Source organism: Lycorma delicatula, chromosome 4 (genome assembly GCF_047948215.1).
Source record: "Lycorma delicatula isolate Av1 chromosome 4, ASM4794821v1, whole genome shotgun sequence".
Taxonomy (NCBI): Eukaryota; Metazoa; Arthropoda; class Insecta; order Hemiptera; family Fulgoridae; genus Lycorma; species Lycorma delicatula.
In genome coordinates this window covers 117,205,936-117,232,237 of record NC_134458.1, presented here as the reverse complement: position 1 = coordinate 117,232,237, position 26,302 = coordinate 117,205,936, and the positions used below count along the sequence as shown (strand labels likewise).

At 28.9% G+C, this 26,302-nt stretch overlaps 1 protein-coding gene across 3 annotated transcripts in view; it reads left to right on the top strand.

The window, feature by feature from the left end:
• The window catches only part of Sp1 (transcription factor Sp8), a 548,926-nt gene that overhangs the window by 334,674 nt on the left and 187,950 nt on the right, over positions 1–26,302 (top strand). For all 3 annotated transcript variants that reach the window (XM_075364034.1, XM_075364033.1, XM_075364037.1), the window contains one exon: positions 13,930–13,980. In XM_075364034.1, the coding sequence (XP_075220149.1) occupies positions 13,930–13,980 (51 nt within the window). The remainder of the gene's footprint in view (positions 1–13,929; positions 13,981–26,302) is intronic.

Genomic DNA, 26,302 nt, shown 5'->3' with positions numbered 1-26,302 from the left:
ATAATCTAACTCATGAATTTTTATTATTTTAGTACTTTTTTTTTTGGATGTTTATATGTGCACATGCGCGCGACTTTAATCTTGCGCACTCCCAAACAGGTGATTTTAATGAGATATTGTATGGCTCCAAATATTGTAGTAATCAATAAATCATTATACCGTATTTTATTTAAATGAAATATAATTGACAAGAAAAAGGAGGTTATTTTTCGTTTTTAATAAATAAAAGTGAAAATAGGAAATATTTTTTGCTGTTAATTAGATTGGCACTAACTAATACCTATATTAATGATCTTTATTATAATAGATATATATTTAAAATTTAAAACTCGACCTGTCAAATTCCAGTTGTACATTCTACGATTGTACTGATAAGTACAAATCTATATAATAAATATTCCACCCTATTCATTCACAAGTTTTTTTGATAGGCGTGTTTGATAATTTATTCTAAAAAATACATAAAAAAATGAAATTTGGGGAAAAGTTCAATCAGTTAAACGAACCATTATTTCAATATACGTCAAATGAAAATCTGATTTCATAGATTTATTACCATACTCCTATAATATAATGGCATTTATAGATTACGCAATAATGTGATTTTCCTCATCATATCATTGTCTTTTGGCTAAACCATAACAGATGGTCTTGTTTTTTCAGACAGGCCAATAAAAGTAAATAATAATAATAATTTTACGCTCAATACATAAACCACAAAACATATTAATCTCTGTTGTCTTTTATTACGCTCCGCTGCACATTAATTCATTTCTCCTTCATGTACGAGTATTCGCAACTGTACAGAGTGCATCAAAAAGAATGATCCGATTTCAAACACACACACACACACACATATATATATATATATATATATATATATATATATATACACATATACATTTCATAATAAAAATGTGTGACAATAAAAATTACAAAAAATGTTTAAAATTTCAGTAACCAAGTCATAAATATTCTATATACTCTCCATTTTCTGTACGGATAACATCAAGATGACTACTGATTTTTTCCGCAATGCATTACAGACAGTCTTCTGTAACAAAAGTAACTGTCCTAATTTTCATTTTTATCCTAATTTTCAGCTTATCCAAATCAGCAGTGGAACCTAAACACTTTGTTTCCCAAATTCCCGCTAGAAAAAGTCACAAGGTGTAATGTCTGTGGAACTTGGTGGCCGAAGAGTGTTTGGACTCCCGTAGGCCCTATCCAACGTTGAGGCAATGTTTCATTTATTTAAAAACCGACAAACTCAGTTGATGCCGATGTGGCAGGACCCAATTGCTAAAAAAATAATTCTTCAGATCTTAATTTAGTGTGAGAAAACCAGTTCAGCAGTATCATAAGTTAAGAATAGCTTGTTACTTTGTTTCCTTCAAAAATAAACGGCCATTAATTTTTATAAACTAAACTGAAAAAAAAAAAAAACATTTATTTTTGGTGAATCTCGCTCCTGCTGTATAATCTCGTGCGGATTCTTAGTTCCCAATACGTGAACATGGTGACGTGAAACTTTACCGCCTAAATGTTTATTCATCACAAAAAAATTAACTATCGTCTTTCATATCGACTTAAAAACATACCACAGAGATCTTTACATTCTCTTTTGTCCCTCACACGAAGAGTTATAATTGGTACGATCTGAAATGCAAACGTCGCCATAACACACACCAAACAGTACTATGAGGGATCGCTAGTTCTCGACTAGCGCGACAAGTGGACTTTTCTGGACTTCTCTGGATTCAGAAGCTAAAACCTTCTGAATTCGTTGTACATTTTTATCTGAAGTGCGTAGACTTTTTCCGTTACATAAACACTCAAGTTTCTTCATGTTGTTTATATCAGCGAGGAATGTTCTTAGCTGATGGTGGATCAATCCTGAAACGCTATCAAAACGCACGCTTGACCGTTGTTACGAGCTCTGTCTTGTTAAACTGTAGAACACAAAACAGCTTCTGTTGCATAGACGCCATATTTTTATGACTGTAGTTAGCATACGTTAGAGCGCTAGTACTGCAATCTGATGGCCAGTATTTGAAACTCTAGAATGTGCACTTTAAAACTGTTCTGTGATTCACGCTGTATTTTAATTATCCAAATAGTAAAGTTTGTGTAATTATAGTACTATATTATAGTAGTATAGTATTATGTTGTAGTAGTATTATATTATAGGAGTAATATAGCAGTAATTATATAGTAAAGTGTGAGTGTGTGTGTGTGTGTGTGTGTAATTATCTAAATAGTAAATAGTAAAATGTGGATGTATAATGGTTCGTTTTTATTATATCATACGGTCAGACCGACGAATAGATTAAAATGTTAAAATATACAATAAAGAATAAGTAACATGAATCATAGCTGCTTTATCCCGTAAAAAGGAGAAGACTCGACTTCAGAATGGTCAGGTTCGCCTTGCTATTTAATACTTTAAATAGCTTTAAATTGTTCTTTTCAAAAGTAATCCATTTATAAAGTATTTTATAAAAATCATTTTGAAATTTTGAAGCAGTTTTAAATGGAAAAATAAACCTGATTAAACCAAATTTTTTTTTAGTGCTAGCTTTTCATTAATATAGCAGGTTTAAATTCAAGTAGAAATAATTTCCGTTTAACTAATAAGTTATCTTTAAAATGTTCATCCTTTTAGTGTAAGAGGTTCATATAGTTTTAATATTAAACATTTATTTAAAATTAATCTTTATTATACAGTTTTTGGATTAGTTTAATGCCTTATGAAAAAAAAAAAAATAGATGAACCTAAAAGTTCCCTTGTAATTGTGTTCGAAATATTAAGGGAAAAGATAAAGCTGTATTAATTCTCAATAACCAATTTGATATATCTTGTAACATAGTTACTTGTAAACTGAACAATGAGTTACTTTTAATGCAGTAAAATTACTATTCGATATAATGATTGGGTACATAATAATAAATTTTATATATAATTAATTAGGAATCCAGGTATGAAAAAGAGGGCAACTGCCCATCATTTTACCGGATGGGTCAAAGAAAACCGTGATAAACTTTGATCAGAATAGCATCATAAATAAACAATTAATTATAAAAAAACAAAAAAAAACAAAAAATAGATGTTGTTAAAGTACATGTTAGTTAATTATTATATAAACAACTGAAACAAAGTTAAGGCAAATAAGTAATATTAAACATGTAAAAACATTAATATAAAAGATAACTTCAAAATAACTCACAATTTAGAAGATAGCTCACCAAGCCTGTCTAACGGTTAACTCGTCGCGAATCAGTTGTTAACAGCTGATTTTCGAAATTGAAGGTTCTGAGTTTCAAATCCTCGTAAATGTTGGTTACTCGTATACAGATTTGAATACTAAACTGTGGATACCGGTAAACTTTGGTGGCTGGGGTTCAATTAAAAACACGTCTCAGGAATGTCAGCCTGAGTCTGTACAAAACTACACACACTCATTTACATGTCATACATATCATCCTCATCTAATTGGGCCGTACAGGCGGCTGCTTATTGTTCACTAGTTTAACAGATTGGAACGTACACATTAGGAAAAAAATTAGAAGTTACTGAAAATTATTGTAAAAGTCAAACAGAGAAGCAGAAAATGGTGGGATTTAAATTTATAATTATTATTATTTAAAAATTCATGAAAAAAGTAATATTATTTCTGTACAAGAAAATCATAAGGAAATTTTTTGTATATTTCTGTACAAGGAAAAACTTAAATCCGGAGGTTTGAGTTTCCTTTTTTACCGACTTTTCGAAGAAAAGTATTTGTTTTCGGTCGAATGATGGGAATGAGGGGTGAAAATGAATTTTCTTTACGTTTTGAGGTATGAGAAATACGAAAATACAATTCACTCAAACTTTAGTTTCCTTACGTGTATTGTTTGGGTAGTACCTGAGATTCGCTGAATTTAAGGTCGAAAAAAAATTTGAAGTTATATTAGCTATGTAGTGGTGTATTTTTCATATGCGCTTATGCAATGAGCCACAGTGGTGAGTAAGTTGAGAGACTTGATGCTTGTATGTAGGGTCTACCGGTTAATCAAACGTATATAGTGCATTGTACTTTGAAAATCAGTGCGTTTCTAACTGCAAAATAGTTAGTATCGAAAACGAAAACTTGCGCAAGCTTTTTTTTTATTGTTAAAGTACAAAAATCTGAAGTGGACACCACATGACTTCCTTTTACGCCTATTAAATTACATACACACTTTTTTTTTTTTAAATGAAAAGTACATAAAGTGTTATTTCATTAATAACTTCTGGTATTTTTTATTTTTTTATTGTTATTATTGAATTATTATTTATCGTAAAACGTTTTTTACAGTCAGAGGTTAATAATTATTAATAAATCAATATATTTAAATTAAAAAAATGTTAAAAAAAAGAGATGGAAGTCTGATTTGAACGGATGTGCCTTCACCTTGTAAGACCCAAATATTTCATTAATTAAAATTTTATTTCGCTGTAACTCTGGAACCGATGAAAATAAGTACCACTTATGATATATCGTTGAAAAGCTCACATTGAGGCTTATTACTGCAGTTAAGAAAAGTCCAAAATCCAAATTTTTTAGATTTTGGACTTTTTGGATACTTCTAGTGCAGTCGATTGCAATCAAAATGGAAGGTGCACAACTAGATTTTACAACAGTCCTAAATCCAAAATTTCAACATCTTACGGCTAATCGTTTTTGAGTAATGCGAGATGCATACGTACATACGTGCGTACGTGCAACCGTCCCACCGAAACTAGTCAAAATGGATTCAGGGATGGTCAAAATGGATATTTCCGTTGAAAGTTGAAAACCGAAATTTTTCATGAACGCAATACTTCCTTTACTTCGTACAAGGAAGTAAAAATGTAAGAAAAAACAAATATTTAGTAGTTTTAATTTGCGATTTAAACTGTGATATACGTTATTAATGTAATAATAACAGCTTTTAACGATTGTTTGTCTTGTTAAGAGAATTATTTTTCATTCGATTAACTCCTTAACCCCCATAAAATAAAGGGCTAAACATTTTTCTTAAAAAACCCAAAAATATGCAAGCGATTGAAATTTACGCCCCTCACACAACGTCAACCCTGTCAATCTGGGTTCTTCCATTCTCCAGGCTGTATAATATTGATTACATGTACTTTATTATTACATTATTTTTTACAATTCAAATATATGGTTACTCCGTACAGAAAATGAGTTTTAATCACTATCACTAATGTTGTATGAGATATTATTAGCTCATACAACAGTAAATCTATTCTTAAGTACGTGAAAATTTTAAAATACGGGATATTTCTTAACAAAATGAGCATTTAAAATTTAACTATTTTACTTTAGTACAGTTGCTAGAAATTTATTAAAATATGTTTTCATTGATTTTGTTCAGGTTATTCAAATTGATAAATTTTAAGTATTATAAGACGTTCTTCAATAGAAGATCAACAAATTTAGTATCAAAATATGTTTCATATTATTCTATTTACGTAAATAAATTTCTATATAATACTATAAAGTAATTCGCAAGTTTTAATACCGAATATACAGCGTATACAAAAGTAAAAATTAAGCGGTAATATTTGGTTCAATTTTGAAAGCATACAAACCTACTCAAATGCAATTGACAAATTTCGATTGTTAATCGGTCGTTAATACTGCCTACTTACAAAATTAAAAATTTCTCAATATTTTCGCTATAAATTAAATGCCCAGTATTTAAACTAAACGCAAAGCATAAATTAACAGTATTTTATTTAACTGCTCAGTAAAATTCTAAATCGCTCAGTATAAAAACTAAATGTCCGGTAAACTCGAAAAATGCTCAGTAAAGTACTAAATGTTCGGTAATTTTACGAAACACCGGTAAAAATGCTGAACATCTAGTAAAAACAATTAATATTTTCGGGAAACAAAAAAAATTAAATTAGGTGAGTATTAATAATTATTTATTAATATAAAGTGGATCATTCTCTATAAAAACTTACAAAATCAAAATAAAAAGGAAAATGTGTAATTAAAAGTAATTATAAGCTTAATATAATAATATTAAAAAATCTATGTAAGTATTTAATACACACCTTAGAACGTCACCTTAGGACAGGTTAGGTTAAACCATCGGGTTGGTTTAGTGGTGAACGCGTCTTCCCAAATCAGCTGATTTGGAAGTCGAGTGTTCCAGCGTTCGTGTCCTAGTAAAGGCAGTCACTTTTATACGGATTTGAATACTAGATCGTGGATACCGGTGTGTTCTTTGGTAGTTGGGTTTCAATTAACCACACATCTCAGAAATGGTCGAAATGAGACTGTACAAGACTACACTTCATTTACACTTATACATATCATCCTCTTAAGTAATACCTGAACGGTAATTCCCGGAGGCTAAACAGTAAAAGAAATAAAAGATTAGGCCTAACCAAACCTAACCTTTTCTTTCTTTTACTGAACAACAATGTGATGGAATAGGTTCCATCGCGTTGTTCTCGATAATTTACCAGATTATTTCACTTACATTTCCTTAAGCAACCGCATTCTTTTCAGTAAAATTCCCTTTTTTACAAACGCGATTTTATTTAAAAGATTTATTTATTTTTCATTAAAAAAGTGACGTTTTTTACTAGGCCCATTCAGTTTAAAACTATGCGCTGTTTACTTAATTTAAACATTTTGCTGTGAAAAAAATTTAAACTACTGTGTAACTTACAAATAGAAAACTGAGCATTTAATGCTCTTTACTGTTCGATAATCGATCAAAATACTGACTACTTAAATGCTATCCGTTTTTTAAAAAATTATTTTTAATGCTTTTAAGGTAACACAATAAAATTTAAATAATGATATTAAATCTTTATTTAGTTTTTATTTTTAACAACTGATTTTGTTTCTAGATGTTTTCCAACATTTTGTTTTGTTTTGGTTTAAAATTTTAATACACCAATTTTTGAATTTTTTTGTTCTTCAAATTACTTAAACTGTTCTTTTTGTTCAGTTGATGGTACATAGAATTTCTCTAAATTAAATTCTCTACAAATTTTTTTTTTTTTTACTGGCAATTCAATGAAGTTATTGAAAGTCAAGCGTAAAAATTTTGTTTTACTATATATATATATATATTTCTTTAAAATTAACAGATACAGTTTTGGAATCTTTTATTCAATTATTAGCTCAAAAACCATTCGAGAATATAAAATTTTTCTCTGAAATTAAGTTCCTAGGATTTCAATATAGTTTCATTTTATCCTTATAGTAGAAATCAAATAAATAATTTTAGATAGATGTACCTGGAAAATGGAAAGATTCGGATTTACGTTTATATGATTTTTTGTTACTTTTCACTTGTAGAACGTGTTCTGAAATTTTTTCCGTTTTTTCGTGAGATACTAATGCAATTATACATCGGACTGCTTCGCTGAAGCTTCTAAAAGTGAGATGAAGAGTGATTCAGGAGGAAAGGGAGATATTTGGGAACTGATTCCATACCTTGAAACAAGAAAAAGAATTTATACCAACATATGGCTGGAAGGGCTTTGTTATCGAGTTATGTTAGCGAAAAATTTCGAACGGATTTCAATTACCCTGATGAAATGCAGTCATATTGAAATTTTTAAGACTTTATGTAAGTGGTAAAGTTAACAGTTTTTAATGTTTCTTGACTTGAAATATCGAATAAATTAGGTCCCAGAACTGTATCTTCTGTAGTTTTCATGTAATTCTGACAAGGTTTACGCAATAAATTCTATGAAAAGCAAAAAACATCAACTTTTATTATTAAAAAACAGAACAGAATAAAACTTAATGGAAAAATGTTATGAATTTGTAAAAATGAATAGTTATTTTTAGAATAATAAGTTTATACCTTTAAAAATTAAAATAATTTTAACTTTCTTTAAAAAAAATACAGTCGTTTACCACAAAAAAAAGTGGTTTATACAGTATTAATTTCAATAAATATTCGAAAATACCACTATTGACACCGATGCACTTTTCAACTCGTTTCCTTACATTTTCTGTCGCCTACCTAATGATATCTTCGCGTTCATTGATGAGGGCAATAGAACTGATAAAGCAAGCGATCAGTTCATTACATGTGTTTAATTTTTCCTTGTATACCTCGCATTTCATCCATCCCCAAAAAAATTAATCTAAGAAAGATCCGGTAATCTAGGTGTCCAATTTACCGGTCCTCTACGTCGAAATGCGCATTAGATTTTTCATCTCAGAACTGTCTTACTTTATTCGTGAAATGTGTTGGTGGTCTATCAAATTTATGTATATTTCAATTCGTTTCGCCAATTAGAAATTTTCAAGCTCTGTAAAAATTCATTGTTTAAAGATTTCAGATAATTTCTCCACGTGACACGTTTTTTCTAATATACAAAGGCCTATTAATTGGTTGTCGATCGTGCCACATCAATCGTTCACCGAAAATCGTTGCTGGAAATTTGGTTCAGCTATAGCATGTGGGTTTTCTTTAGACCACCCATGCGATTACGGTTAAAAGTAACTGCGTCCGAAAATAGTATGAACAGAATTAAGTGGTAATTATTGTTAATCCATAAACAAAACTGCAATTGTATGGCATGGTCACAAGCTGGAGGTGTTGAATTGATATTCAACATCTATACATCTCTGAACATGATAAAGGATGTAGTCCGTGAACATGTAATGTTCTCCTATACTGTACTTTGTGGAATGTTGAGTCGTGTAGAAATACTTCACGTGCTCATTGATAGACTAAGCTGTACAATCTGAAGAATGTTTTCCCTTTCATCACCATGTATCGGTTGATGTCCAGATGAAACATGAAATCTGGGAAGTATAAAACAGGTTTTTTTCATTTTTACACATTCATAACATTTTAAAAGTTTTTTCTGGTTTTTTCCTTTTTTTAATAATAAAAGTTGACTTTTATTTTTTCACAGACATTATTAGATCAATTTTTTCAAAATTACATTCCTTACAAGGGACAGTAACATTTACGCACTTATTAATAATTTAATAACGTTATTGAACTTCAAACCTAAAAAAAATTTGGTTCAACACCGAATTTTTCTTTTTTTGTTCTTGCATATCATGAAAACTACGAGTTACAGTTCTGGAACCTGTTTTATTCGATATCTCAGGTCAAAAAATATAAGAAATAATCCAGTTTACTCTTTATATAACGCCTTAAAAATTCCAGTATGACCTTATTTTACCGGGAGAACTGAAATCCGGGCGAAATATTTCGCTAGTCGTAATTCTAGAACAAAGAGTTTTCTGACAAATGTCTGTATCTATGTCTTTCCTTATTTCAAGCTCTAAAAGCAGTTCCCAAGTTATTTCCCTTTCTTCCTGATTCACTGTGTATAAAATAATTAACCCGTAATAATAGATTTTTATTTAATTGTTTAAAAAAAAATCAAAAGAACACGAAAAAATCTATAATTAAAAATAAAAGCTTGTTGTAGAAACAAGATAATAATTGTGTGTATTTGAATTTCAGACCGCGGCAATCTGACAAGTAATAAAATATTTTTCACATTGGTAATGCTGTCATTTCCTAAATTACACGAATCAAACCCCTGTTTAAAGTAGATATAAATACATTAAAAAAAATTTATCACACACACACTAAAATGTATTGATTTTACACTTACATACACTTATGTATGTGTATTACACATACACTTACATACTTTTTAAACATAAACAAGTTAGAAAAAATTATTTTATTTTTTTTAAATTCCTTTTTATATTGTTATGTTCAAAAAGCCCCCCATATATTCCTTGCTTAATTAATACAAAAAAGGTATATAGATATTTTTTCATTAAATTCAGCATATTTTAGTAATTTTCCGAATTATATATCTTTATTATCCTTGATTTATTATATATTTTATTCATAACACAGTCTAAGTTGAATGTAAGCCTACAATACAGAGAAAAAAGTATAAATTATAATAAAGTAATTTATCTTCAACTTTTGTTTTTAAGCCTTTTATTTTATAAGTTCCTTAGTCTTCAAGTAAAAAGCAAAAAAAGTGCTCGATTTATAGAAACAGTATTCCCTTATAGAGAAGGACAGCAAAATCGGAAAATCTTTTAAAACGTCGGTTATTTTTCATTACATAAAAAAAATAAAATGTCAGATTGCAAAGAATTTCGTAATTTTTAAAAGAGACTGAACTGAGACTGAAGAGACTGATTTTATTCTATAAAGAACAGTTTTTGAGATATTTAAAAAAACTGCTGTATTCATTTTATCGATCTCTTTTTTTTAAATTTCAGTTGAAAACCCTATTCTAAAGAGATTTTCAGCATCTTAATAAAGAAGAAAAAATTAAATCAAAAAGTCAATCAACGCCCCCTATTTATTTTCTTTTTCCTGTATTAGTATTAAATGGATGTATTTAGAAAGTCATTTTACTGGTTTACGTTGGTTTTTAAGATAAAGAAACACTCAATTTACAGAATTATCTTGAGATTGCTAGTATTAAGTATGGATACAATATAACTCATGAAATATTGTTAAGTTTATATTATGTTTAAGGTATTTTAATCTGGAAAAAATAAGTACTTCATAGTTAATTTATTTTATAGGTGAGAGGTGATCAAATAAAACTACACATTTGCATAATATATGATTATTCATTTGTTACTTGGAATAAACAATTAGTTTTAAGTAATTTATTACAAAAATTAAATAATAAAAATAAATCAGGCCTATGCAAATTAAATTTTTTTTGTATTAATTTATTATTATAATTTTATCGTAGCTTATAGATAATCATAAATAATTCATCAAATTTGAATGTGAATTTTAAATAATACAGAAGTGTCAAAGGTTGAATTGAATGTAAAGATCACATACCAAACCTGTGATATTTTGTTAAAAAAAAAGAAACTGAATATTATTACATAACAAATGAATAGGAAAAGATTTAGTAATAAAACATGTTCCAAGAAATTCTGGTTTGTTCATTCAACGCCTTTACCAGAGAGAAAGAGAGAGAGAGAAGTAGAGTTCAATTTGATGTTAATCATTAAAGCGACTTGAAAAAGCAAGTTTTACCCATAGAAAAATTAGTATACAAAAAAAATATTTATATATATATATATATATATATATATATATATAAAGCTGAATTACTTGCTGTTTCTCCGGGTAATAGATATTCTCTAATTTCCTAGAAGGGAATGTTTAGTCAAAATTCCAAGAATTTTTTTGTTATTTTCCTTTGTTTAATTTCCCTCCCGTACGGAAAAGTACGCGAGGATATCGAGAAATGTTTTATCCCAGTATTTATTGCAGATCCTGGACACCAATCCCTTGCTGCTGGGACTTTTTATTTATCTGGCGGATGTTTTCATATTCTAATGATGGTTATATACTTATTTTTAGTTCGGTTTTAAGATGGACAGAGGGGATTCCGATTCTTTGTTGATCGTTTGTAAAAGATATTTTTACTCGGATTATTCCTTGGAAGATTAGGAAATTATCTGCGTTCTTCTCATTTCAGTTCACATTTTGGAATAGAATCGCGATGGATTCTCGTTTAGTCCGTCCACTGAAGGCCTTCCGGTTCTAGTGCCTTTCGATCTAGTAGGAATGCGCCTGATGAGGTCCTAGTTTTGTGGAGGGTTCAATGTCCTCCCTTCGCGAGGGAGTTTTTACCCTCTGAAATTTTTTAATAAACTACACAACGAAGTAAACAACACAAAAAATTTTTTCCTTGATTAAAAATAGTGTTTCTATAAAAATTCTTTTTTTTAAAATGTTTTTTTGTTTAATCAAAAATTTTATTTTTGTCAAAAACTAAATTTTTGTTTCTTTGGAGAAACAATAGAGTTTTATCGACTCCATTGTTCTTTAATTCTTACCTTTGCACTGTCCAAATCCAAGCTCGTTGTATTTCTGATGCAAGAAATATGCGAGGTATACGCTTCAATTGCGTGATGTAATACCAGTGTTTTATTATTCATAATAAAAAAAATCTCGAATTCTGTGCAAGAAGACCGACTTTTCGTTGTATTATTTTGTTTCCACGTTCCAACTTAGCATCATCATAACGAATCACGCTTCTTACTTGCCCCGCTCAAAAATTATCGAGTGGCTCTAAAGAACGACTCTAATCTTCATAAAATTTTCTCATGCGTAACTTCAGATACACTACTACAGCGAATGTACTACACTGAATCAATTTCATTGAAATTGATTCAGTAGTTTTGGAAATTTTCTAGCCAAAACTTTTATACATAGACCTATAAATAAATATATAAGGACACCACAATTTAAGTGAATGGTATTTTCGTACTCCTCATACCTCAAGACATAAAGAAAATTCATTTTCACCCTTCACTCCCACCATGCGACCAAAATTAATACCGTAATTTTCTTCGATGTCGGTAAAAAAAGTTAGTAATAATTCATAGGCTAAATATTTCAAAAGATTTAACAGAGAGTATAATCTCAACCTGGTAAATATTAATTTTCTACGTAATTAAAATAAATGTATTCAACAAGTCTAGTTAAACTAGCCTTTGTTGTTTATGCAGGGTCTACTAAAACAGAAGAGAAATCAGGATAATGTTTAAGCATTATAAAGGTACGAATTGAAAAAATGAACTTCGTTTCAATTTATTTTGGAAACGCAAAGATGAAAATACAACAGAGTCTACTCTATTACTCTATCCAGGCAACTGTAATTATATTTACAGGGAATATTATTTTCCCCTTATCCCTCAATACGGGAAACTATATTACTCGGCTACCTACAAACATTGTAAAATCCTACAGTATTTTCTCATTATCATTCTATTCCATGCTCTCAGTAGTTATAAGGAATTTATTGAATCGTTAAAGCAGTAAATCTGCGTTAGAAATGTTTTATTAGAGATGTCTTCGTCATGGTTGAATAACTAGATAAAATAAGTTAGTAAGATTACCGACTGAAATTCTCTGTCGTTACATTACGCTAATCAAATACTGACTAATTTTTACAGACTTTTCGAAGAAAAGTACGGACTTTCAGTCGCATGGTAAGAGTGGGTAGTGAAAATGAACTTTCTTTACGTTTTGAGGTATGGGGAGTAGGAAAATACCATTCATTTAAAATGGGGCTTCCTTATATATATATATTTACAGGCGTAAGTACAAAGCTACTAGAATCTCCAAAGGTACAAGATCAATTTCATTGAAATGTAGATATGCGGTGGTAGAGTATCTGAAGTTGAGCATGTAAAAATTTGATGAAGATTGGTTAAGTAATTCTTGAGTTACGCTCTTTTTAAAGTTGAAAATAAATTTGAGGTTATGTTGACTGTGTAGTGGTGTATTTTTCGCGCTTATAAGTTGAAACTTGATGCTTGTGTGTTCGATCTACTGGTTAATCGAACGTGTGTAGTTGTACTGTGAAATAGTGAAGGCGTCAATAAGAAAAGTCGATCTTCTTCCGCAAGAGTTTTTTTTTTATTCTGAATAGTATAAGATCGCTATCACATCATGCACTGGAAGCGCATAACTCGCACCCTTATTTGTTGCACCAGGAATACAACAACAACACAGCTTGGATTTGGACAGTGCAAAGATTAGAATTAAAGAAGTACAAATTTCAGAACAATAGAATCAATAAGTTGGTACAGGTAGATTTGAAGAACAAAAGATTGATGCAAAGGGCTAACCGTAAAATGCTAGTAATATATGAACAGAAGAAAGTCGTTCAGGTTAGAGATAACTAAAACTAATTTAATTAATTAAATGTTCTTGTATGATTTAATAATTAAATTAATATTATTTGTTTGTTTCTTCTAATATGGGATTTATTTTTACGGGTGAATTATTCATAGCCAGATTTATGATAAAAATTATTATTTTTAATAACTTATATAAACTGATAATAGATGAACTGTTATTATACTGGTTATTTTTCTTTTACAGGCAGAACTGGCGGGTGATAATACAATAAAAGTGGCGACCGGAGGGACATCGGTAAATTACAAATTTTATTTATTAATACTAACACTAAGTTAATTAATTAATTATAATCATTTTGTTATAGATTACAGTTATAATTCAAATATTGTTTAAAAATCATCAGCTCAATTGAACCATAGTAAGCAAATAAAACTTTTTACCTTATTTGAAAAGCATCTAAAATTTTATGAAATTTTTAAATGAAATACAGTAAAATTTTCAACAATTATAATTTATTATTTTATCGACTTTATTAAGAAACTTAGATTATCTGTCAGATAAGATATTTAAATAATGCTATTTAAATAATTGAACTTGAAACAAACAAAAATGTGCATCAAAAAATTGTAACAGAGAATCTAAAACTAGATAGCCACTGGGATTGTTAAACAGTCATCATCAGAAAATGCTGAAGAAACAACTATTATAAAAAATTGTTTTCAATTAATCAACTGATGTTGATGATTTTGATAAATAAATGAAATAACTATCTAGTTTTAAATTTCAAGAAAATATATTTATTTTTGTTACCTTAACCATTTTCTTGTTTTAAGATTAATTTTAGTAACCGTTCAAAACAGCTCTTTTTTATTCATTAATTTAATCATAAAGCAGAAATAACAGGAATTATTCCAGTAAGGATTTCAACTGAGTTTAGTCATTATTTATTTTTATGCATTAATACTAAAAAAACCTTTTCGGAAATGCTACGAATTATGTTACAATACATTTTTTCATCATACATTTCAATACGTATTTGCATTTTTTAATGGTGATAAAACATTATTTAATGTTGTTTTCAAAATGTTAATCTAGTTTTGAACGTTATTTTTTAATCACCAAGTACATCAAAGTTATATCAATAAACATTTTCTTTCAAAACATTTCACCATAAATAAATATCAGGAAAAGAATATGCTGGATATCAGAGTCGATGATGACAAGAAATTAATCGGTCTTACAAAAGAAATGTGGTTGTATTCTTCAGTCAATGACACGGATTGATACCCCATTTGATTTCATAAAAAAATACTGTATATCAGACTAAAAATTCTACGTCCTTCATGATCACTTGATAAACTTCAGTTGTCACAATCTAAGAAAAATCATATCCTAAGAAAGAATAAATAACAAATTTTGATTTCTAAAAAAAGTCTTACACATGAAGGTATGAAGGTTATTGAAACTCTAAATTCAATTTTTTTAACTTATTACGTATCCATTCAGGTAGAACGATCTATGTCATTAGAAAAAAAGCATCTAAGCTGTCAAATCATTTCTAACAAAATACGTAATTCAAGAGAAATATCACCGTCGGTTTTCCTAGTCGATTTCTAATGAACGTAACACATGAAATCTATAATAGTTCTGACTGTCAAGGATCTTTAGCAGAAAGATCTCCTAAATATTTTCATCAAATACCTCGACACATCGGATGGACCGTACGATTTGCAAAGCTTTATGTTGCTAAAAAAGTTATAATGAACGGTAAATAAAAGATTTGTTTTATATATAATCGTATTATAAAGAAGAGACAAATTTTCTCGCTATTTCGTCATTGTACTTTAAAATAAGTCAAAAACAAAAAATATTCAATTATTTTGTGTGTTGGTTACTATATACTTAAAAACAGTCGGTTAATAGTAATCGACTAAGTACAAGTTGGTTTTATCATATAAAGTGCTGTGACGTATGCTTATTTTGATACGTACAGTCTCTTTACGTTGGAAGTATATACCTCATTAATAATAGAAAATATGACAAGTCTCACCATACCTTCTGAAATATCTTTAAATGTATCAAGTATTTTATTATAGATATTTCACTATATTATAAAAATGTATATAATAATAATTATCAATAGCTGAAAGCAAATAAATAATTTGCTTTTTCCCTCCACTTTTTGCGATTAAGCGTCCGAACGATAAATAAACTTAACAGTCAAAAATAATACGGTTTAAGTAATATCCCCCATCTCTGTGGCAAACTGGTAGCGTCTCAGTCTTATATCTGCGGATCCTGGGTTCGAATACTGGTCAGGTATTTTCAATAAGCTAAAAAATTTCAAATTCATATACCCATGTACTAGCTTCAAAAAGCTTCTGCGATAAAATAATTCACCAAGCAAAATGTGTATCAATTTCTCAAACATGGTTACTGCTAAAATACGAGTATTTAATAAATTATTAAAAAAGGTGGATTTTCGCCTTTTTAATAATTCAAAATATATATACTAGTATTTAAATTATAATAGCTTACTTTACGAGTAATTACCTTTCTAGATAATTTGATATTTTATAATAATGTACGTTAGAATAAAAAAAAGGATGACATTTAAATTTGTTAATATTGAAACAAAAATTATTGTAAAACATGGCCCGAAAAATAGTTAAAATAAACTGAAATTTTATATCATTTCAAAATTGAATTAAGTATTAGTCCTTTATAATGCATAAATGGCAAATTCTTTTCATATTAATAGTTAAATAAAATGAACTAATAGTATATTAATTATAGTAGCAAGAATTCGTGCTTGATTCACTTTTAATAATTGTTTTTTATTATTATTAATCTAATTTGAATGAATAATCATTTGTTTATAGTATAAAAATGTTATATATATATATATATATATATAAATTAAGGGAACTACTAGTAGTAAGTAGTAGTCAATACCAGTTATTAAATTTTTACCAGAGTGTACAGTATGAGATTTACGGGACGGACTGATGTTCATTGCGCAACGCCTACGTCACAGCAGCGCCTTGTGATGAAAAAATCAACCTGTACGTTTTTTTCTATAACAGTTACCAACATAAGTATATTCATTGCTAAAATTTCCCTGTCAACGGAAACTATTTTCATAATATTCACCTAAAAAAAAAAAAAAAAAAAATAATAAACCTGGCAGATATCGGGTTCCGTGATTTTTTTTCATCGTATGGTAACAAAAAAAAGATCCAGATGAGATATATTATAGTTATTAATTCATAAATAAGTTTTTCATAACATAATCAAAAGCATATATTTTAATCAATCAGCATATACATAAATGGACCAATAAATAGCTTATTTGTTTATAAAAAAAACTTATTGTATGCAAATAACTTTCTAAAATATATATCATAGAGACTATATAGCAAAGTCAAGGACCACATACTGTGTGGTGTGTGTGTGTGTGTGTGTGTGTGTGTGTGTGTGTGTGCGTGCGTAATTAAAAATCCAAGGTAATAAAAAATAAAATAGATATTATCAAAATAATACAATCAAAAACTAGGTTACTAGTAATAATAATAGTAATAAATAATAATATTAACAAAAAAACTGAAATTACATACCATTAATGCAAAACGAAAAACTTATTTATTTCATTAACTGCATCCGAATGAAAATACTAATCGAATTAAATAATAAGAACAAAAAAAAAAGAAAAAAGGCAAATAAAAAAGTACATAACCGTCAAAAATCTTTAAGGGAAAGGTCACATCACAAATCAAAGTATCAAACTATATTGTTTAGTAATATTTTTTATCAATTCTTGTTGTTAAGATTTAATAAAATATTAAGATAAATATAACGTGTTAGTTTATGATAAAAACCACACCTTTTTTCTCTCACATGCCGAATCTCTGTTATTACGTTATTATCTGTTGAGTAGATTATAGATTATAATATTATAACAATATAACTGTTAAAAAGTTACATATACCTATCCTTTTTATTGATTCATAGTTTGGTGAAATTTTAAAACAATAACATTATTATTTTTGTGTTTCATTTTTTAAATTATTTATTTGTACTCAAGGCTTTCACCCGATTAAAAACAAATGCTTTAAATTATTGCTAAAAAAAAAGCTATAATAACGGTATATCTAGTTATAGTATTATAGAATAATAGCGTATGAAACATTACGATATAAAATAAATATTTTTATGCATATGAATACATACAGTCACATAAATAAAAGAAAGACAATAATATATTGCACGTAAATATATTTTTCATTTCGTATAATACATGATATTGGCTAAGTTCTAAGTTATACTTCTCAAAAATAAAACGTCAATTCAATATAACAAATCCAAATATTTTAAAAACAATAAACTGTGTTTAAAATAAAATATTCATAAATACCGAAATTAGTATTATGTAGTATGAAACATAATTGAGGATGTAGATCGTAGGAATAAGTGATAAAATAAAAAAGTCTCAGTGGAAAAAACAACGGTATGGTTATTTCACGCTTTTTAAAACTGATTTCAAAAGAAGTGAGCGGAACACAAATTGGTTTTTTTTTTAACTTATTACAAGTTAGGTATTTCAGCTAAAGATCATATTCTCTAGAATATTAACATAATTTCAGCTCACCAAATCCTTTAAAATAGACATAACATTCATTGTTACAAGCAACAGTTTTTGCCTGTCATCAACCTTGTTTAGCGTGAGTCAAGAAGAATTTAACAAACTTTCAGAACATGTTCTACTGGTAAAATAAAGAAAAAAGTTCATAAAAACATAGGTTTGGAAACGCTTCGTTAGCGACTGTCGGCTGACAAAAGAATTCGCTTTGATTTCTGTGCCTTCAGTGAAATCAAGCCGTAATGTGATTCTCATGACCCAAATTAAGGAGAAAATTTAGGTTTTTATATGAAACATGACCTGAGAAATTAAAAAAAAAATTGGTCCCAGAAGGTATTTTTAGTTATTTTCAAAAAATCTGGTGTAAAAGACAAAAAATTGAGACCGAAAAACATATCATCAGTAGAACATTTTCTGAAATTTTTTAACAATCTTCATGAGTCATTCTACATATGTTGGAAATAATGCTTAAGACTGGAAGGATAAATGTAAATTTATGAGCATTCCAAATAAATGATGACTGTATATGTTCCTTGTATCAAATAGTAATAACAGGAGAACAAGACGATAAATATTTGATAAAGAAACTTGTAGATGCATACGAAGCAAATGGGATGAAGATAAATTACAAAACATCTAATAACAACTGGAGAGGAGGAATCAGCAATTACAGGGAAAGTATATTTTAATATATACGCTGGAAATGCAATATCTGCAGAAGGAAATCATAAGCAAAATTGGACAACCCAAACAGGTAACACAAAATCTGAATTGTTTATTTTGATCAAAAGAGCTTCAGAAATAAGCTCAAGGTTCAACATGTAGTCCAAAAAATCTTGACATGAGGTTTAGAGAATTGGAAAATCACCGAGAATAATAAAAAAAGAATAAATTCGGTCCAAAGGGATTCTTTTATAAAATATCTATCGAGACTGAAGCACATGAAAAATTATTAAGAATGAGTTTTTATGGAAGCGCCATAAGATAGTACGGGAAATAGACAAAAATCACTTTGCGAGGTACTGACACGCACAAAGAATGGTATATGAAATGGATAGGATATTAAACTGTATGCCACTAAAAAGGAGGAAATCAGGGAGACTACCTGAATCACGGCTTAAACACGTACGGAATAATATGAATGTCAGAATCATAGAGGAGGAAGACTGGAGAGACAAGAACGATGGTTTTTTTTTGGGATTCCAGAGAAAAACAGTACCAAATGATTAAGATGTATAATGATTATCATTATTCTCAAAGAAAGAAACTATGAATAATTCCACTTTTAAGTCCTACAATCTTTCTCGGAAATAAATCTGTACCAGTTAGTAAAATATGTTCAATCATTGTATAGTGGTCCACTTCATAAACCATCTGATACAAGAATGTTTCTTGACGGCTTTCGTTTCTGTCTTAAGAATTCAGAAATCATATTTTTCATAAAAAATTTTAATTTTTTTTTGGTTGAAGATAACCAGATGTTTCGTTTTATATTTAAATTATTATTTATAGTAACACTTTTAAATAAAAGTGTTACTTCGTATTGACGTCCATCGTTAGTTCTAACTAATTTTTTAACAATAGAAAGTTATTATTAAAAGATTTCTAAGTTTATTTACCGTAAACTAGTCGATAATCTTTTGTAAATAACCATACAAAAAAATAAAGCACCCAAAGCTAAAAATCTTCTAAATGAAAATGCTATGAAAAAGTATTTCGTAATTGATTTCTTATTGTTAAAGTAAAATAAATTTCATGCAAATTAAAAATAAAGTTTAATAATTGTTTTAATATCGTAAGGAATTTTTTGTAACCTCTGCGCTTGAAAGATGCGTCATAAGATTGGTATATATAATATAAAATAAATTAATATACACCCCTCTCTGTAGAAAATAGTTTGCCTTTTATACGCTTATGGTGGTTCTACTTTTTTTTTTATTAAATTATCGGCCGTATTTAATTTTACGGCATTTTATGTAGATCATAAATTCGAATTATTTGTCTTTTCCGACCAATAAAAATGATGAATCTCTCATATGACATCCGATTGACTTGACCATGTTATTTATGGATACAGAATTGTAAGAAATTTTAAACTGGCTAGGAACTAAAAGTTTTAATAGCTTTATTTACTCGAAAAAGTAACCTTCTATAAAATTTCATTTAATAAAAAATACTTAATTTTATTATAATAAGTATAAATTTAAAAAATAAGTCTGTTTCTAATAAAGATTAAATTTAAATTTAGGGAACTAAAAATGGAAAATACTCTTGCAGAGTTCTGTGCAAGAAGAACGACTTTTCATTCCGACGTCCTCACTATTTCGCAGTCAGAGTCGCATTGATTTTCAGATTAGTACGCACTACATATGTTCGATTAACCAGTAGACCCTACATAAAGCATCAGGTTTAAACTCACTCACTCCTGTAACTCACTGCATAAGCGCGTTTGAAAAATACACTACTACACAGTCAATATAATCTCAAATTGAGGTTATGTTGTCTGTTGTCGACCTTAAATTGACCGTAACTGAAGAACGACTCAACCAATCTTCATCAAATGGATGCGCAACGTCAAATACATTACTACAGTAACGTCAGATACGATCCTACAACATGTATAAATTTCAATGAAATTGATCTATTAGTTTTGGACATTTTCGGCCACAAATTGTACATGTATGACTAAATAAGGTAATTATACTTCAAATGAATGGTATTTTCGTACTCCTCATACTTAAAAACGTAAAAAAAATTAATTTTCACTCCCCAAACCCATCGTGCGACAAGTAATACTGTATTTTTCTTTGAAAAGTCGGTAAAAATGAACAATTTTCTTTTAAACCCATCAATTTAAAAAAGCCTCATAAAACTTATTTCGCTGAGAGGGGGAGATTAGAATTCCTAATAAAAAATCAGAAAAAGATTTCTTAATGGGCTTAAATTTTTATTTATTATACTTTTTTAAACAACCAGGCCTTGTAATTATAAAAAAAATATATATATATATTTAATTATTCAATAAGAGGAGAACCGAAAACCTATGTAAGTATTTTAAATTATTAAATTATGTAAATTTTGATCATATTAAGATAAAAAAATTGTTAAACTACATTTAAAAAAAGAAAAAAAACTTTATTGTTTCTTTGATAAATTATAGAGTTAAATCTAGATAGCATTATTTAATTTTTTAATGAAACGAAAATATTATTAAAAAAGGACATTTTTGAGCAATTTAAATCGTAAATCTTATATATTGGAATACCTAATTTGTATCTATAAAACAAGATGTTTTGACTGGCTTGTAATCAATGCCCAGCAAAACCCACTGATGATAAATTGATGAAAATTTGTATAAAATTTCTTTTTAGATGTAAATGCACACAGAAAAGACTCTGAAATTCAGATTTTAAAGGGTTAAAATGGGGTAACATTAAATTTTAATATTTTTTTTTAATTTCTTGATGACAAATGAAGATATCAACTTTAAATTTCTAGATTCATTGAGATAATGCTTCGTCAAGTTTTAAAACATTAAAAAAATAATAATTTTGAATAAAAAATCATAGTTTAAGACAGTGATTATCAAACTGTGCGCCGCGACGGGGAGCCGCGGCCTCTTCACACAGGCGCCGCAAAATATTGTAAAAGCTTCATAATTAATTGAACCAAGACATTTATAATTATTAATTTAATGTTAATAAAGTAAAAAAATAAAGAAGTTGCAAGAGTTTTATTTATTTTTATTTCTTACTTACGAGTAGTCATACTTTTTCTTAGGGTAGGGCACTATGGAAAAGTTTTAATTGAAAAAGGACGCCGCGACTCGGAAAAGTTTGGGAACCACTGGTTTATGGTATTAATCAATCAATTGTAATATAAAAAAATAATAATTTTAATATTAAGCATAAAAATCAGGTTAATAATAATGAAATTATAAACGGCAGGAAATGTTTAACATATAAAATCATTATAATGCAAAACAATAACTCAAGTAAAAAAATAATAATAATAAATAGCTTATCACGAAATAGGTGTTGACGTTATTGTGGAATAATGTATCTACAAACAAGGTAAAGAGACTAAAGAGTAAAGAGGTAAAATAAGTGAGAATATATATATAAGTTATATGCTGTACAATGCCTAGATTATAGACTAACTTGTCTTAGGTAATTCATCGTCATGTTTTTACACTGTTTAACCATCAACCTTCTTTAACTCTTAACTTACACACCGCTTCTTCCACTATTATCAATCTAGACATATTTTACCGCCACCTCTTTACTATACAACACGAACACAACAAATGCTGCCAACATTAGCTTACTTACAGTGCACGTAATAATACCGCAACTACTCAATTAATCGCTCCAGTTAAGTTATACTTTGTTACTTCGTCAGTCACGGTTGATGAACTTTTATTTTGAAAAATCTATTACTTTTTTCCATCTAATATTTTAAATAACTATTTAATTATTTATTTATTACAGTTATAAATATTTTAAACAATTATGTTAGTAATAAATCTGCTTGTATGTATAAAAAGTAAAACTAAGAAGCTTTATCTTAACTGCTACCTATTATTTTTCAACCATCCCAAATTTTCTCGTAGCAATCATCCTCGAGAAAATCTAAAATAAAGAATCTTATAAATAAATAATCAAATTACCTTATATATTAAAAATATTGCACTAAAAACAACCATTTCCAGTCCGTGTGGGCGTTCTACTGAACGGACCAGGCTGATTTTTTTTTATTCTACTCGGAATGACCCATTGATATACCAAGCGTCATCGGCTCAAACTTGATTTTCCTCTGAGAAATCCTCAAAAAATCCTTAATTGAGGAAATTTTCTAGGTTATCAGTCACAGGAAAATCACTTTGAAGGTTTGTCGATGCTTGATGACATATCTTCGGACCATTCCGAGCAGAATAAAAAAAAAATCAGCTCCATCCGTCTACTAGAACGTCTGGACGGACTGGAAAAAGGTTTTTAACACGCTTTTTACCTTTGGTAGGAAAAGGAAGAGAAAACCACGAGGGTTGAGGGTGAGATGTGTTATAAACGGAATAGGTTTTTAGCCGATTTTTAAAAATATGTAACGTTACTTTGTAATAATAACGCTGTAGAGCAGCAAGAGCTAATTAGTTTTAAAATTTCATTATAGTATTTTATTTTTTAATTAATCGTTCGCAGCTTTTAAATGAATTAATTATCTTTGTTTGATATAAAAATCTGAACGTAAAAAAATATATCCAAAACAATTATTGAAATAAATTAGAAAAGCTAAAACTAGAACCCCATTTCAATTGTTTACTGATTCATCATCTTTAGACATTGATTGTCAAAGATTATAAAAAGTATTTGTATTTTCTAGATCTATTCTAAAACCATACTATTCAAATTTCTCATTTTTTAGTGTTTGATGAGTGATCTGCTATCTATTTGTTATTTAACATTATCTTAATTTTCTTTTTTTTGATTGTTTATTTATATTTATTTACTTTTTTCTTTAAATTTTCTTAGTATCTATATTAATAATGATGATGTAACAAGTAAATAATTATGTAGATTTAAAGTAAATTTTTTGTTAATATTTCTTTAGTGTTTTCTTTTTTCCATTAAAAAAATGTAGAAAAGAAAATTAATAAGTAAACAAATAAATTTGAGTCTATAATTTATTAATCGTAAAATAAAACAAAAAGGAATTTTAATTAAAAAACAGTACTATTCGCTGTAAACAATAAAAGCTGAAAATAAAGCATTGGCTTAAAATAAGCCTGAACCAAGTAAAATATCTCGTGGAAAAGAGAATGAAATGTTGATAATGAATTATTTTATTTTATAAGTACAATAAGTACTTTATAGTATATCTTCGTAACTATTGGTGTTTTTTTTTGTTTTTCGAACTTTTTGTTGTTTATTTCTTCTCTAATGAATTGAGGCAATGATTATAACGCATTATTTTATAATACTCATAGAAATGAATGTGTGAATATTTTTTTACGCAATCTTTCATTTATATATAATGCATGGAAAGCGCTAACTATTTCAAGCAAGAAATACCAAAGATACAAATACTACAAAAGTTAGAAGGAGTTACTTTCTTTTGACTTAATGATGTTTATTACACCGGGTGATTCTAAAAGGACTTCACTTTCAAAAGCATATAAAAATCTATTTAGATAACTTACAAATTCGATTAAGCTCTCATTTCATAGAAAAAGACATCAAATTTCGACACTAGTTCATTAATACAGAATTTTGCTCCAGCGCTGTTAAAGGGGGATAAATTTACTGGTGTGGTACGTGCTCGCGTTTTGGTTTCACGATTTGCAGTCAGAAACTGCAGTTCAACGTAATCTTCGTAGAGAGTACGGTAGGGAGACTCGTAGTACGTATACGATTTATTCTTGGCACCAAACCTTCGTTGAAATAGGTTGTTCTATTAAACATACAAAATAACCAGAATGCCACTTATCCCGGAAGCTGCTGTGGAACAACTCAGATAAAGATTTGCACGTAGTCCGAAGAAATCAGTTCGACTTGCGTCACGTGAGACTGGCATTTCATAAACGAGTGTTTGGCGCGTATTGCGCGATTGCACTTGAAACCATATAAAATAACCGTAACTCAACATATTACATATGACGACAAAGTTACTCGGCTGCAGTTTTGTGTGGAAATGATGGATAGAATTGAAGACGACGATACATTTTTAGACAATTTAATGTTTAGTGATGAGTTAACGTTTCACATCAGTGGCAGGGTGAACATCTATAACTGCCGAATATGGAGTAGCGAAAACTCTCATAAAACTTTGCAGTACATTTGTGATAACCCTAAGGGCTTGCCCTAAGCAAACAAAAACAGAACGGCCCGTTTTTCTTCCAGGAGGCAACCGTAAATGGTATCGTTAATCTAGATGTGCTTCAAAATTTTCTAATTCCTCAGTTAGGCGTTGATGACCAAGATACTATCAACAAGACGGGGCACCACCTCACTGCCGTCTAGAAGTCCGAGATTTTCTTGATACTCAGTTCCCAGGTCGGTAGATCGGTCGTGAAAGACCAATATCATGGCCAGCTCGCTTTCAAAATTTGATCCCGATAGATTCTTTCTTGTGCAGTTTTATTAAAGATCTGGTTTTACATACAGTCTTTGATCTTGTTGAGCTAAGACTGCCAATAACGCCACAGCTGCAGATGTGCCGCAGCTCGACTTGTTGGCTGCAGTCTGGAATTAAATCTACTTGATGTAAGTCGCATTACAAATGGAAGCCACATCGAACCAAAGTGAATGTTGGGTGAGAAAATTGATGTGTTTTTCTATTAAATAAGACCTGAACGGACTCTGTAAGTTATCTCAATATATTTTTAAATACTTTTAAAGTTGTAAATTCCTTTTTTAATCACCCATGTATACTGATTATGGTCCCTGCTTATGATTGTGTCCCTTGTGGTAATTAGATTGAATCAGAGTTTTATATCACCTATATTTTGATAAATTTAACATGGATAGTATGGGTGTATTATATTAAGCTCATCCAAGATATCGATTTAAAATTTCTTCAGTTCTTACTCTGCATTGTACGCTCAAAACAAGTTCGTTTTTTTATGTAAAATAAAGGTTGTAACGTTTACAAGAACCAAATGTTGCTTGCATCTATAGTCCACAACCTTTTCGGTTATGTAATATTATATGCTTATGAATTTTTTTCTCTTTTTCAAATTTACATAAATTATTACTAATTATTATTTTACTTTACTGGCAATTAACGTATATCATTCAAGGTAATGTGCAAAAAAACACTTGTGCAATTTTTTGTTTTTTGTTTTCTAAGATTTCCTTAGGGAGTCATAAAACGTTGAGAAAAGAAGAAGAATAATTTTGCTTATTCATGTATGTCATCATCGACTGGTGTCCTGCTGGATAGGTCCTTTCACCAATGCTGCTCCATCCATTTCTGTTCCAA